Consider the following 15347-nt stretch of genomic DNA (forward strand, 5'->3'; position numbering starts at 1 on the left):
GTAGAACCAGCCCAAATATCTGTGCCAAACCTACATACGCTTTTGACCCATCAAGCTGAATCCAGCCCATGACCTATGTAATGTGTGGCAGCTGATGTACCACACTTGTTTTGCGTCTGCTTTTGTGTCAAAAACAAAGGAGTTGTCTATCAGGCTGCAACATCTGTCTGGGCTATGTTTAACAATGTAGACTGCTACCTTGTCTGTCCTCTGTGCTGTGTTGGTGCGAACATTAGCATACAGGAATGGTAATGGACCAGTGTTACTCTACTAAAGTGTGGTGTGAATCAGCACATCCTCTGCCCTTCCGTCTTGGAGGCTGCCGCATGGCTTGTCCACCTGCTGCTCACATGATAACTTATGATAGTGTACAGTGCTGGTTCCAGGTTTGGGGAGGCCCCAGGCAGAGAGTGCCCAGGGCCCCCTTCTGCCCACCACCAGACAGGTCTGTGACAGTGGGCCCCACCACAAACCCTGGCCCCCAGCAGTTTCCCCACACCAGGGTATGCTACACCTGCCCTGATGCTGTATGTGAATATATGCCTGCACATTAGAAATCTGCTGCCTGGATGCGCATCAATACATATACTTACGTTCATTTTACACTGGAAATTGTTGCCAGTTGCATAGTATCCAGCTGAGCTCAAACCCTACATGTTTCTTTTATAGGGTTGTGGGGTTGTTGTTTTTTGCTTGCTCGTTTCTCAGTTCTTGGTAAAGTGATTTCTTTTCCCTTTCAGAATCTCCCTTCTTTAGCTATTGTGCTGCAATTTGACTGAGCCTGTTGGCACAGAAGTGTTGATTTGACTATTCTATAGTGCTTGGTTTAGGTTATTATGGGATGTATGTATTGCAATTATGATGATGATGACAAAAATATTGACATGACTTTCAGGCTGGGCCTCCACCTAGGGATACCAGAAATGATTTGCAGCATTCGCTATGGAAGCTGGGAATGGAGCCTCCATGTTCTGAAGCAGTCAGTCTCTGATTAGCAGATTCTGGAGGCGAAAAGGAAGGAATTGCTGTGGCCAATGTGCCTTTCTTATCAGCTCCGCTTGCCCTGCTGTCTGACCACAGAATGCTAGGTCTGCCTGACCTATCATAAGAGTTATGGTTTCATAATAAAAAAATGAACAAAAAATGTGAGATCAGGAAAGCGTTTTGTTTTCCTTTGCTTTAATTCAAATTTGTCTTCTACTGAGGTTGGCTTAATAAGAGTCGTTTCAGACATAACACCAGCAACCAGGATTTATTGACTTGGACCACTTTTACCCCCAGTGAGGACTCATACAGCTTACAACATCATTCTCCTCACCTCCATCTTATCTTCACAGCAACTCTGCGAGGTGGAGTGGGCTGAGAGAGTGTGACTGACCCAAAGTTGCTTCCATGGCAGAGTCAGAATCTGAACCTGGGTCTTCTGGACCCAAATCCAACACTCTCACCACTACGCTGCTCTGGTGATGTGCTACTGTGTGTACAGTAAGGACGCTTCAGTCAGTCCAGCTCTCTGAACAGCAGACTTGCATGATACAAACATTTTAAAACACCCATTTGGACTTCACGGCAGTACACTTCAAAAAAATCAGTGATGCACACCCCAAAAATGTAATGCGTAATGAGAACTAACACTGTACAGACACCCAAGTTCAAACCCCACCCTGCAATGAAGCTTGTTTGGGTAACCATGAGCTAGTCACTCTCTCTCCTTCAGCCTAACCTACCTCACAGGGTTATTGTTTTGAAAATACAATAGAGGAGGAGAGAATACTATAAACCACTTTGGGCCCTCACTGGGGGGAAAAGTGGGGTATAAATATCTAAATAAGCATGTGCACAAAGATGATGCAAGAGGCTGCAAATGTCCTGTTGCAGTTTACAAACACAGAATGAGGGTTAACCAGTGCTTGCATAAGGGAAGGGTGGATGATGCAGGATTTTCTGGCTTTTTTTTTTAACACGGAGCAACACCTTGGGGCGCAGATGGGAGAGCAGCCTTTGCGTCTTCCACTGCAGTAGCGAGCTCTTGATTCTGTGCAAACCCCTGGGGCTGCACTTTCCTCAATGAACAGACAAAGTATGTCACACAGAGTTAGCGATACCCTTTGGCACTGCCTCTTTAGGACCTGCTACAAGTGTAGGGATTTGGTCTTCTGCAGCAAAAGGAGCTCCCTTTCCAGCCGTGGGACTCTATGGATTCCAGCAGACTCAGGCCATACCAGGGCATCCACCCTTGTCCCTTATGCACTTGTACCTTTCCTTCTTGAGGTTCAGGGTTTAGTCTGGGTTATGCTCAGAATTCTTTCCAAGTTTTTGTAGCCAGGTAAACATGAAGGCTGCAGTTCTGGACCCAGGCTGCTTAAATTCCACTCATTCAAGCCGAGAGGAGTTCAGTAGCTTTACTTTACAACAATTGTCACTTTCCTTGTCTTTTGGCTTTCTTTGAAATGAGAGGTCACCTTGTCTGCATCTTAACATAATACTTCTGCTTTTGTGGGTCCCTAGTGCCTGGCACTCAGAAGTAAACTGCCTCTGAACATGGAGGTTCCATTCCTTACAAGCTAGGAGGAACTGCCCTCGCCACTCCTTAGCCAAGAGAAAGGTGCTTCTCTGGCCTGAGAGAGGGATGAACAACTGCAAGCATGCCCAATGGGGCATTCCATCAAGGCAACGTGGTCCCAGAACCCCTGAGAACACCACACACAGTTGTCTTTTCCAATGGCTCCCAAAAAAAGCATTTCAGAGACCCTCTAAAAGGTACACAGTCGGTATGCTGAAACCTTGGGACCATTACAGATTTGATTGCACCCTTTCCAGGTTGTTTCTTTTCAGCTGCCTGCATTATGGTCCCAGAACCCCTGAGAACACCATACACAGTTCTCTTTTCCAATGGCTCCCAAAAAAGCATTTGAGAGACCCTCTTCTTAAGTGCCCCCTAAAAGGTGCACAGTCGGTACGCTTGTGCAGTGCAACCTTGGGACCATTACAGATTCGATTGCACCCTTCCCAGGTTGTTTCTTTTCAGCTGCCTGCATTACACAGGCTGTCTGCACACCCCCTTTTGTGGCAAATATTTTGAACAGAAGCTATATGCAGAGGAGAAGCTTCCCCAGACACTGCTCCGGGCTTCCCCCTCTTGCACGGATACCCCATGCCCACCCCTGACTGCGTTTGCAGGCAGCTATAGGCAGCTGGTATGCAATGCAGATCAAAACAGTCCGTTTTGAGGTACATCTGGAAAACTTAATGCACAAACTGGCTCTAATCGTACAACGAAGACACTTTGGGCTGCCTAATAGGAACAATCTGGTTCAGCATTCCAATAGCGAGCAGCCACATACCACTGGGAAACTCACAACCAGGACATGCATGCCAACATGTCCTGTTGCTTCTGCCCAGCACACCCAAAGGTAAACTACCTTTGAAGAGGGAGGTTCCATTTCAATCAATCCAGCAGGAAAGCCTTAGCGCAATACAAAGTTAGTTTCCAAACAAAAGTTTGAGCGACAATTTTCCTACCTGCCTTCTAGAAGCCACTGCACTATTGATACCCTTGTTGGTCCCTTTGGTCTTGCTTGGGGGACCCACGTCATTCTTCCATGTCTTTGAGTTCTCCTTTGGGTCTGAAGGAATGGGATTCAGGAACAAGATCCTGGCGATCAAGCCATACAGGACGGTAGCAAGTATCATTGGCATGACATAAAATATTCCAAAGTCCATCATATAAATTGGAGAATAGTAGCTCCTAGGCACCTTATACCCACAGGACACCACCGTGGTATCTTTGTAGGCTACCATGTTGAGATCTAGCAAGAAAAACCAGAGCAGGCAGTAAATGGAGGTGAATGCCCAGACAAAAATAATGATCTTTTTGGCTCTAGAGAAAGTGCATAAAAACTGGGCTTTGATTGGGTGACAGATGGCTATGTACCTCTCAACGGTGAAGGCAGTTATTGAGCAAGAAGAAGCATTAATGCCAAGGTACTGGAGGTAAGTGATGCAGAGGCATCCGATGTAGCCATAGACCCAGGATCCATAGATGCTCTCTGTGATGTTCGGGAGTCCTGCAGCCACAAGGACCATGAGGTCAGCAACCGCCAGGCTCACCAGATAACAATTTGTGGGGGTCCTCATGTGCTTCGTCCTGAGCACCACCAGCACCACCATGATGTTGCCTACAATGCCTAACCCGCAGATGAGGAGGACCAAAAAGATGGTGACAACTTGGTACTCAACGGTGACTGCCTCTCGGCTCGGCAGAAATCCTGTTTGGTTCTGGCCATTGCCCGTGCTGTTCTCCATCTTCAGCCCAGCTGTGTCTGCCCTTCAGCCACCCGGTCAGCACATTTTTCTCCTCACCGCCCTAAGAAAAGGTGTCCACAGTGAACAGTGTATGAGATGCAGCTCCCTTGTACGTCTTTGTACATTTCCCTCCCTTCGTTTCAAAGTGTTGAGGATCTCCCTCCCTGGCACACACACACAACTTTGACTACCCACACGAGAAGGTCCATCTATCTCAAGCTCCTTCCACTTTTAAGCAATGCTCCCTCTAAACTGTGGGGTCTTGTGAGCAGAAATTCTACGTTGTGAGCTACTGGCATTAAAGTTGTGAGCAAGCGATTTGGCTACTGCATACATTCATTTGCTCTGGAGTCATCCTTCCTGAGCTAAGACAAAAATGTCTGCACTGGAGGCTAAAACACTGTGAGCTAGCTCACACTAACTCAGCTTAGAGGGAACACTGCTTTTAAGCCCATTTTGCTATGACACCCCTCAGACTGCTATGAGAGAGAGTTTTCCTAAGAGTGCTGAGTAGGGCACCTCAAGAGAAAAGAGGCACGTAAAGTTAGGGCTCTTTCTTTTCACTCCAGGGGGGTTTGAGGCAGGAAACAAATGCTGAAGACAGGGTGGGGAAGTAGGATTGAGAATTGGACCATCGGGGCACTAAAGGGTTTCAAAAATCCACAGCACTTCACTATGCAAAATCCAAAATGGGGCAAAAAGAACTGCATGGATATAGATAAGAGTTGAGGCTGCCTCTGTCCTTCCTACTACAACTCCAAAACTATCATCTATCTGCAGCTGAACAGGACCGATCATTCTCTGTCAGTTCTAAGCATCCTTCCTGGGAGGCAACCCAAAGGGTGTTGCTGAGCTGGCAACAAAGGAGCGCAAAGAAAGGAAGGTCTGTCTGTCAAGAGCATTAGAGTCACAGCCCTCTCATGCAGCATTGTACGATCTCACTGGAAGCATGCATTGATCAGCACAGCGCAGACTTTAGCACTGTTTCATTCCCTCCCCTGTCCCTGTATAAATAATGCCATAAAGAATTTACCTTTGGTTCTGTAGGGGACCGGGAGTCTGTCCAGAGTCGATGGAGTGTGCTCTGTCACAACTTTGTGAAGCCACAGGAAGCCCCTCGCCTGGCCCTTGGCTCCTCGACCATTCCGCACAGCTCCTGATTTGAGCTTCACAGTGCCAGCATCCTCTCAGTCCTTTGCGTGGACGTGACTGATCACCTCAGAGCTCTGAAGCTGTCAGATCACAAAACGCCCTAATAATGAGAACACGGCAGAGTTGTCACTGATTCCCAGCTTGTCCTTTCACTCAAAGAGAGAAAAAGCAGATCTCTTTGGGTATCCCTGTTTAAACTTAGGATGACTTAAAAAAAAAAGAAGACAAGGAAAAGAAAAGGGAGGGGGCACAGAGAGAGACATCAGTTCCCTCAGGAGCACTCCTGGAAAACCAGAAGAGTGATGTACTGCTGATGCTGCCCTATGAAACTACATCTGGAATTTGTGTCTGGTAACTCTCTCCCTCTCTCTCCCTCCTCCTCCACTAACCTGCTATGAATTTTCACATTTCACAGAGAGAGAGAGAAACAGAGAGAGAATAACCTCCAAGTTATTTTTTCCCCTTTCCCAGTGTTTTATTAGCCTGTTTCTATCTGTTCCTTCAGTTCCTTTTTATTTTGCTGGTTTCAGCATTAATGGGCTACAGATGACATCAGATTAGAAAGAAAGAAAAATCTTTCTTTTTCTATGTGTGGGACTTCTCTTTCTTGTCAATTGCAGTCATTCCAGAAATAGCAGATTGTGTGAAGGACAGGGAGGGAAATTGGATTTCATAACAGGTTTGAGGTGAAGAGGCTATTGTTCAAAAAGGATGAAAGAAAACAATTTGGGGTGGGGGAAAATTTCATCTGAACATGAGCTTTTAAAAAAGTTAGTTGATGCTAGGAACCATAATATTAGGTCAACAACCGACAGTGCTGATGGGTGCATTTTGTAGTCTGCCATAAACAGTGGGGGGAAAGGCCCAGATCAGGCACAATTGCAAGGCCACATGGATGTTGCACATGTGCATATCTACACAAAACATAATCCAAACAGAGGGTTGGATCCAGCCAGTTTTTCAGCTATTGAAAAAGGAATAAGAAGTGACCAAAAATGCTATGCCAGAGATCTTGGGACCTGCATAGACAAAAGTAATGTGGGATAGGGGCTGTAGTAAGGAGGTGGGCGGGACTGAGTGGGAAAGCTGGCTAGATCCAACTAATAGTCATGTGCAACAATGTGCCTGCAACTTGGATAGAAATCTGAGCCTATATCTGCACCAGATAGTGGAGTCGAGGGCTCTATTGATGCCTTACATCTGGATGCATCTTACATGGCAGATGTGCCTGCAGATGCTCTTTGGCACTCAGGTGATCTGTATGGTTCCTTATGTAGTAATGGAGTCTGCACATGTATCACCCTTGGAGCATGGGGTAACAAGATGCTTTCTCCCTGTCCCAAAATACTAGAAAATGAGGGCGTCCAATGGAAGCAATGGGCAGTAGATTCAAGATAGACAAAAGGAAAAATTTCTTTACACAGAGAGTGATTAAAACGTGGAGTTTGCTGCCAGAGGATGTAGTGATGGCCACAGGAACAGACAGCTTTAAAGGGGGATTAGATAGAGTCATGGAGGATAGGTGTATTGGTGGATACTAGCCATGGTGACTGAGGGAAACCTCCACGTTCAGAGGCACTAATCTTCTGAATCCCAGAGCCAGGAGGCAACATCAGGGGAAAGCCTCACAACTTCCATGCCCTGTTGTTGGCCCTCCAGAGGAACTGGTTGGCCACTGTGAGACAGGATGCTGGACTAGATGGGCTGCTGATCTGATCCAGCAGGGCTCTTTTTAGGTTCTTAATTGTGTTGTGCAGGAGCTCAGTGATAGCATACCCTATGTAAGTACATCTCGCATCAGATGTGGGAAAGTATGGTAGCAGGATATCTAAATCATGCCATTAGGCACAATGCTAATTCTATCAACTGGATTATGGAATACCAATGAAATACTGGTGGTCCTAATTGAGCAGAATCTTGTAAATAAAATCTTGTAAATAAATACTGCAGTCTCAATGCAGCCTTTTTAGGGCCAGCTCTTGACTAAGAACCGCAGTTGTTTGCTTACCTGACTTTCAACTAGCTCATTAATCAACTACATTGGAAGAAATGTGCACATTACCAAAATCTGGAACCTTTTTGAGAAATGGAAGGGAAAGTGTGGCCACTTACAACATCAACACCAAATGTATACAGCAAGCAAGAAAGGTCACCTTAGCCCTGGGCACACGGGCCGGAAAATGCGGGGGGGGGGGGAAGCGTGGCTAATTGCCCGGGAGGAAAATAACGTGCGGCAGCCCGATCAGAAGTCCTTTCGAGGTCCCATGGGTAGGCGCCAGGTGCAGATCAGACGGCTAGTCCGCAGCACGGCAAAGAAGCAGCATGGCACGTTCAAACCGGCACTCGCGCCACGCTGCTTCTGTGGCAAACGCTGCTTCCTGTTTGTGCGCATGCACCATTGGGTGCTTTTCCGCATCCTGCGGAGACCTGGGGGGAAAATCCCCTTGGTCGCGAAAGAACATCAGCAGCCGCCGGATGCCACGACAGTCCACTGGAAACGCGGTCAAATGCCCGCCCTTGTCCCACGGTTTCTAGTACCTCATAGGTACTAGTTTTTAACTCCGCACCTTCAGAGGGGAGCCACGGGTTCGCCACGGGAGCACTGCGCTTTCCATATGTTGGGGACTCCACGGGACTCCTGTGCCTCTCCCACAGCAACTTTGCCGTGTGACCGGGGCCCTTGACTATTTTCTTTTTAACTTTCTATGACAATAGGACCAAAATAAGAGGCCTTTGGCTTTCAATCCCACCCACTAAGGTGTGCCTTTACTGGTTTATATTAAACTTGACTAAACTTTGAGACAATCAACAGCTGATGGTAACACAGTGGGGAAGAACTATGGTTCACACTTCTGCTACAGCATGAAAATGCACCAGTTGGCCTTATGGATGTTGCTAGGACTGAAACCCACGGCCCATCTGTGATAAGTGGGATAGAAATATTAGCCTGCCTTATAGACTTCTTGTAAGGATTCATGATATAATCTATTTTTGCACCCCAGCAGAACCAGTGCAATGTACAAAGTAGCCAGCATAATTTTAACAAAGGTTTGCTACTGTACTGCTCTTAAATACATTCCATTACCAAGCAGGATAGGAAGGAGAAGGTCTTGAGACCACAAGGTGACACAGGGAAATTAGGGGAAAGGAGACATAAATAAATGAGGAACCTGTGGAAAACACAGAGAGAGATCTGGCTGAGCTGGGTGCAAGGAAACAGAAATGGAAAGGCTAGACTTTTGGAGAAAATGACCTGCAGGCTGGCAATTACTGTAGCAACTATCAGCATGATCTGTTAAGGAAGTTTGCTTGAGTCTTGGAGTAAAAAGAAATATAGCCAAACCTACAGCTTTTTGCTATGATCAGATTGACCTGCACCCCTAGTGGCTGCAGCCAGAACTGCATTTTAAAAATAAAAGGAAAGATGTCTATTCTTGATCTCTTGGACTGCAGCCAAAGAGGTCCACAGTTTGCTGGCTGGTTCTAGCGGTGTGAATTAGAAATATCCCTAGGCACTATTTTCTTTACTCCTCAATTCTTCATTGCATCAGACAAGGCTTCAGGAAAGATAAGTATGAACGTATACCTACCTACCTCCTAAGTAAAAGGAAACTGTTTTTCTATTGCTGTAATCCTAAGGAAACTTGACGGTATGTTAGTGTGATTCTGTTTTTATGTGTATGTGATTTTGATATTCTTCAGTAAAAAAGGACAAATTATTTGAACTCCACCAGTCTCGTCTCTCTCACTGGGACATTCTTGGGGTGGACAGAACCTCCGTAAACTTTGGTGGGAACCCTTATTAAATTTAGTTTGCCATCTGTTGTAGATAAAGCAGATCGGCTAACAACCTCCTCAGGAAAGCTCCTCCATTAGCATGTCCATAGCCTGGGGAACTCCTACAAGACAATGACTCAGCCCTACCCACCTTCTGGAGTAGATATAAATTTACTGCCTACCATTTTCTTCTCACCTTGACACAGAGAGTATTCCTGTGAGTTTGGTGTCTGTAACTCATGAGGGGGCTGTTCTGCCATATCCCAAACTCATGAACTGAACAAACCATGAACTGTTGTCGAAGGCTTTCACAGCCGGAGTTCATTAGTTGGCAAATGGGGTTCAATGTGGCCAAGTGCAAGGTGATGCACATTGGAGCCAAAAATCCTAAATATAAATACACATTGATGGGGTCTGAACTGGCAGAGACTGAGCAAGAGAGAGATCTTGGAGTTGTAGTGGATAACTCACTGAAAATGTCGAGACAGTGTGTGACTGCAATAAAGAAGGCCAATGCTATGCTGGGGATTATTAGGAAGGGTATTGAAAACAGATCAGCCAATATAATAATGCCCCTATATAAATCAATGGTAAGACCTCATTTGGAATACTGTGTGCAATTCTGGTCACCACACCTTAAAAAGGATATTATAGCTTTGGAAAAAGTGCAGAAAAGGGCAACTCGAATGATAAAAGGGTTGGAACACTTTCCCTATGAGGAAAGGTTAAAGCGCTTAGGGCTCTTTAGCTTGGAGAAAAGACGACTGAGGGGTGACATGATCGAGGTTTATAAGATTATGCATGGGAAAGAGCAGGTAAAGAAAGAGGTACTTTTCTCCCTTTCTCACAATACAAGAACTCGTGGGCACTCCATGAAACTGCAGAGCGGTCGGGTTAGAACGGATAAAAGGAAGTACTTCTTCACCCAAAGAGTGATTAACACATGGAATTCACTGCCACAGGAAGTGGTGGCGGCTACAAGCATGGACGGCTTCAAAAGGGAATTAGATAAGCATATGGAGCAGAGGTCCATCAGTGGCTATTAGCCACAAGGTATAGCTAGGGGCTCTGGGGCAAGTGATGCTCTGTCTTCTTGGTGCTTGGGGGGGGGGTCAACAGTGGGAGGGCTTCTAATGTCCTGGCCCCACTGCTGGACCTCCTGATGGCACTGGTATTTCTGGCCACTGTGTGACACAGAGTGTTGGACTGGATGGGCCTTTGGCCTGATCCAACATTGGCGTCTCTTATGTTCTTATGTTCTTATAAGTACCAGCATTTTGAATTATGCTCTGCCTATTTGCAGTTATGTACTACCACAACAGTGAAGAAGGGCTGCTCACCTAGTAGTTAGATAGTGAGGTTAAAGAGGTGAGATATGTGATTGAATCCAAAAGTTATTTTTGCCAACAGAAGGTGGGAATTTTTACCAGTTTTCCCTACTACTACCTGCCCCCCTGTGTTCCTGAAGATCGCCTGTGATCCAGTAGCAGGATTTTGAAAAACATACTGAGCTTCAGCCAACAGAGAATGACCCTTGGATCCAACTCATTATATTTATTTCTTCTTCCTTGGAAAAATATGAAAGTATAGTGGAGAAACCATATCCCTGTGACCCTCTGCCCACTACTTACAGATGTTCATCTGGCCTCATGAACCTTGCCTATTTTGAATAAATAGATTTGATAGTTTAAAATATGGCATTTCAAGGATAAGTTTTCCCCCCCTCCACAAATACTAAAGGTAAGATCGTGTAGCAGAATACTTCTTCAGGTACGAAGGATAAGAATGTGTTGCCAATTACTGATATTCTAGTTTATAAGTGCTACATAAAACATTATCCTTTTACTCCCACTGTCTCTTAAAGAGTAATTCATCAATGTGTTCTTGAACAAATAAGTGGTGATAGGAACACTTCTTATTACAAATACAAATAGCACATTCTTCTCACATGGCTCCTTCTATTCATCATTTTAAAATTACATGGAACAGGAAGGAGAGCCAGTTCTTGGCTGCTTCCCTTGCGGCACATTTTTTAAAAGGTGACATTTTGATGTGAGCATCATTTGCCATGAGTTACTTCAAAATATGGGCTGGGATCTTCTGGGGCCATATCTATTCCTGGCCGTGGACCTAGTAATAATATGTGTTGCTCACAGATTAAAATAAATTCAAAGTGAAGTTTTAAATAACTTCCAGGGTGCTTGTGTCAAAGCCATGTGCACTCCTCTGGCATCTCTCATCCAAGTCTTCTTTTGATGTCATTCCACGGCCTGCGAGAATAGCCATTATCTCTTTCTGTTCTCTCTGAGATACTGTTGCATGGCTATTTTTAGCAAAGGTCACACTATACATAAAGACAGCATCAACATCAGGAACTGTGTGCGTTGTGAGAGCCAAGTATCTTTGGAAAGGCTTAGCCTATTTCACTCTCTGGAATTTCATATGTCATTATGACTATATCTAATTCCAAACATGGCTCCATCTGCAGATACTTAAAACTGTAGATTGGGGCCATCTAGAGAGAAAACAGGTATTTCTACAATGTTGGGGTACGTCCAGGATTACAGAATATGAAAACTTTTAGGGGGGGCAGTTAAATCCCCCTAAACAGAGCATCATTGTCTGTGCTTGTGCAAATAACACGCTTTCATTGGCCTGCCATCATCTGTGGGGGGCACATGTGAGAGACTGGTGAGGTGGAGGGGAGCTGCAACCATCTGAGTCAGCTGGAGGAGACAGTGGGGCTGCAGGTGGATGGTGGAGGGAACAGTAGGAGAAGCAGCTGCCCACAATGGGAGATCAGTTGTAGTAGTGGGAGGTTATCTGGAGGTTGGCAACCCTATTTAGGAGTGTTTTAAGCAGACCACCTTCAGCTGCCTCCTAAAGGTTGAGAGTGAAGGGGCCAGGTGGACCTCCCTGGTGAGGTTGTTCTATAATTGTGGGGCTACTACTGAAAAGGTCCTCTCTTACGTACTCACCAAAAAACCACCTTTGACTGATGGGGCGGTCAGGAGACCCTCTCCCTGTGATCTTAACTCTTGGGTAGTAAGATGTGGGAGCAGACTCTCCCCCCTTCAGATATCCTGGTCCCGGAGACATTTATTATTTATTCATTTTTTATTTTATTTTTCAAATTAATATTCTGCCCTCCCCGTGAATGGGCTCAGGGTAGATCACCAACAATGGTTGGGCCATCCAGCTACATAACACAATGATAAATAATCAGTTAATACCTTAAAACAGCATTTTTGAAGGGCTTTAAAAGCCTGTCCAGCAATATCTGAAGCCTTCATTCAGCTGAAAGCGCCTCCTTCCAAGTTAAGTAGTCTTTTCATTGACTTAAATTGGAGGACAACTATTTAGACTTGAAGAAGTCTTCCAGCTTTGCTGAGTATAGTGGTAGGATACAGCCCATTGTGTGTGCAGAACTTTACCCCCTCTATTCAACCAGCATTATTATAGTTTAACATTTTGCTGTTTTATCACTGCAACAGTCCAGGCGTTTATATGTCAATGCCTACTGAAAGCTAGAAAGAGCTGCGGTGGCTCAAGTGGTTAAGACGCTGAACTGCAGGCTATGGAAGGTCGGTAGTTCAGCAGTTCGAGACCCGGGTGCCGCATGACGGAGTGAGCTCCCGTCTCTAGCTCCAGCTCCTGCCAACCTAGCAGTTCGAAAGCAAGAAATTGCAAGTAGATAAATAGGTACCACTTCAGTGGGAAGGTAACAGCGTTCCGTGCACCTTGGTGTTTAGTCATGCCGGCCACATGACCACAGAAATGTCTTCGGACAGCGCTGGCTCTTCGGCTTTAAAACGGAGCACCGCAACCCTAGAGTCGGATTCGACTGGCTTTCAAGGAAGGGAACCTTTACCTTTTTACTGAAAGCTAAATACTTTGTTTTGAAGTATCAGTGTCTTTCAGAAGTCCAAATGCTTTGGGACTATTGATGAGAATGAAAAATAGTGAGCCAGAAGCTGTCTAGCATTATGACTGCCCAGGAGATTCAAGTTATTTCAGCAAAATATTAGAGTTCTGAGTCCCCGAGAGCCAAACTCCAAGTCTAGGAAGTGCTTCACAAAAACATGTACATAAAAATCACCTCCTGCTTAATTATTTTGAACTGTCTCAAACAGCAATTGATTTATTTTATACATATACTGGGAGATTTTAAAAGATCTCAAAATGGTGTATCACATGGAACAATTAGTTAGCAATTAGTGTTAACTAGGATGACTAAGATGTCATGACCTGGATGACCCAGGCCGGTCCAATCTCATCAGATCTTGGAAGCTAAACTGGTTAGTACTTGGATTAGTTAGTACTTGGATTAGTTAGTACTTGGAGTAGTTAGTACTTGGAGTAGTTAGTACTGGTTAGTAACTCTGGTTAGTACTTGGATGGGAAACCACCAAAGAAGTCAGGGTTTGCTACACAGAGGCAGACAACGGCAAACCATCTCTGAACATCTCTTGCCTTGAAAACCCTATGGGATTGCCATAAATTGGGTGCAACTTGATGGCACTTTCCTCTACCAAGATAAATATTCTTAAGGGCCTCTGTTGGAATGGCTGTTCAACAGTCGAAATGGCTTCCCTCCTCGCTCCTGTGGGAGATGGCAGAACCCCAAAGTTGATTTTCGTTTCGTTCACAACTTCGTCTGAACACACTGAAACACCGTGGTAGTCTCTCTTGAAAACCGACTATTCATAGTGTCTTCACATGATATTTCATGCCATGATTTCAAATACTAAAATGTATCCTCATCCATTTTACTGGAGAATCCTGTCCCGGGCATACAAACAAATCAATTTGATCCAGTGTGTTCAGTGTGTTTAGAGTGTTCGGGTGAAGTTGTGAACGAAACGAAAATCAACTCGGGGAGTTTCGTCAACCCACTTCTTTTTTCTGTACTTTTGGTGTGTTTATGGAAGAAAGAATATGTAACAATCTGGAAGTGTTATTAGCTATTATAAAATAACATTGTTAAATACAGTAGAGAAATTGTATTTCATTTCATCCTAAGCGCTGAGTCTCAGCCTGTTTTCTGGTTTATTAGTTGTCTTGGGCTGTTACCATTTATATTATTTTGGGTCCATTATCAGGCTTGGAGAAAGGAGTTTCTTAATTTTAATTTACAAAGTTCTCTTTTTGCTGCACCCAGAGTCTCACAAGGAGGCAAAATTGTGTGCCTTTTCTGTGGGTATTCTCATTTGGCAGCCCTTGTGTTCAACACAACTCAGCCATAAATTTGTATATTAGAGTGAATGATGTTTGGGAAACAGTGAAAGATGTATTCTGAGATACAACAGCTACGTAGCCTAAAATCTTTTCCCCAAAACATAATTTTCAGTTTTAAAAAATTGGTTATAACTATAGCATATCATTTGGAGCCAAAAATGTGATATCTTAAATAGATGCTGTATTAACATAGTTGATAATGTTTGCAAGCTGATTAGCACCTGAGGGAGGAAATGGTGTTAACTAATTAGCAGCGATGATGATGTTATTTTGAAATATTATGAAAATGTTGCCAATTTTTGGTCTTTTCTAAGGGCTATGCATTATTTCTTGTGCAAATGCAGTTTATTGCCATTTTTTTCCAAACCTCCATTTTTTTCTTGGCAATGATGACTATTATAATTTTCAAAATTATTATCTATAGGAATAGGGCCCATTGTGGAAATAAATACAATGGGCACTAGAAAGAGGCTCTGGGTGGGTGCCCCAGCCTTGGACACTTAGCATCAATTTGCTGTGGAGACCTCAGCAGGGTATAATGACACAAATTGGCAACAATGGTTCCCCAGGAGGAAATGGCTGGTTTGGAGGGTGGAGTCTATGGCAGTGTACCTGTCTGAGGTCCCACCCCTCCCTCAAACTCCACCCTCTCCAAGCCCCACCCCTCAAATCTCCAGGAATTTCCCTACCTAGAGTTGGCAACCCTATCTCCTTCCCAGCCAACCATCAATCTACCTTTTTCTGCCCCTCTGAATTCAGCTTTCCATCTCCTCCCCCCTCCCTGCAGCCTCTACCTAGGAAAACTACAGTCTTTCTCCACAGTGGGGACCCAAGCAAGAGGGAAGTGACCTCAGCAGAGTATAATGACACAGAGT

General features: G+C 44.8%; 1 protein-coding gene across 1 annotated transcript in view; it reads right to left on the reverse strand.

Annotated features, from left to right (window-relative positions):
- TRHR (thyrotropin-releasing hormone receptor) overlaps positions 1–4305 on the reverse strand; it is a 30402-nt gene extending 26097 nt beyond the window's left edge. The window contains exon 1 of the mRNA XM_015416313.1: positions 3523–4305. Coding sequence (XP_015271799.1) covers positions 3523–4305 — 783 coding nt within the window. The remainder of the gene's footprint in view (positions 1–3522) is intronic.
- Positions 4306–15347: the final 11042 nt, after the last annotated feature.

The sequence above is a fragment of the Gekko japonicus genome, unplaced genomic scaffold (assembly GCF_001447785.1).
Source record: "Gekko japonicus isolate JY-2015 unplaced genomic scaffold, Gekko_japonicus_V1.1 scaffold2696, whole genome shotgun sequence".
NCBI lineage: Eukaryota > Metazoa > Chordata > Lepidosauria > Squamata > Gekkonidae > Gekko > Gekko japonicus.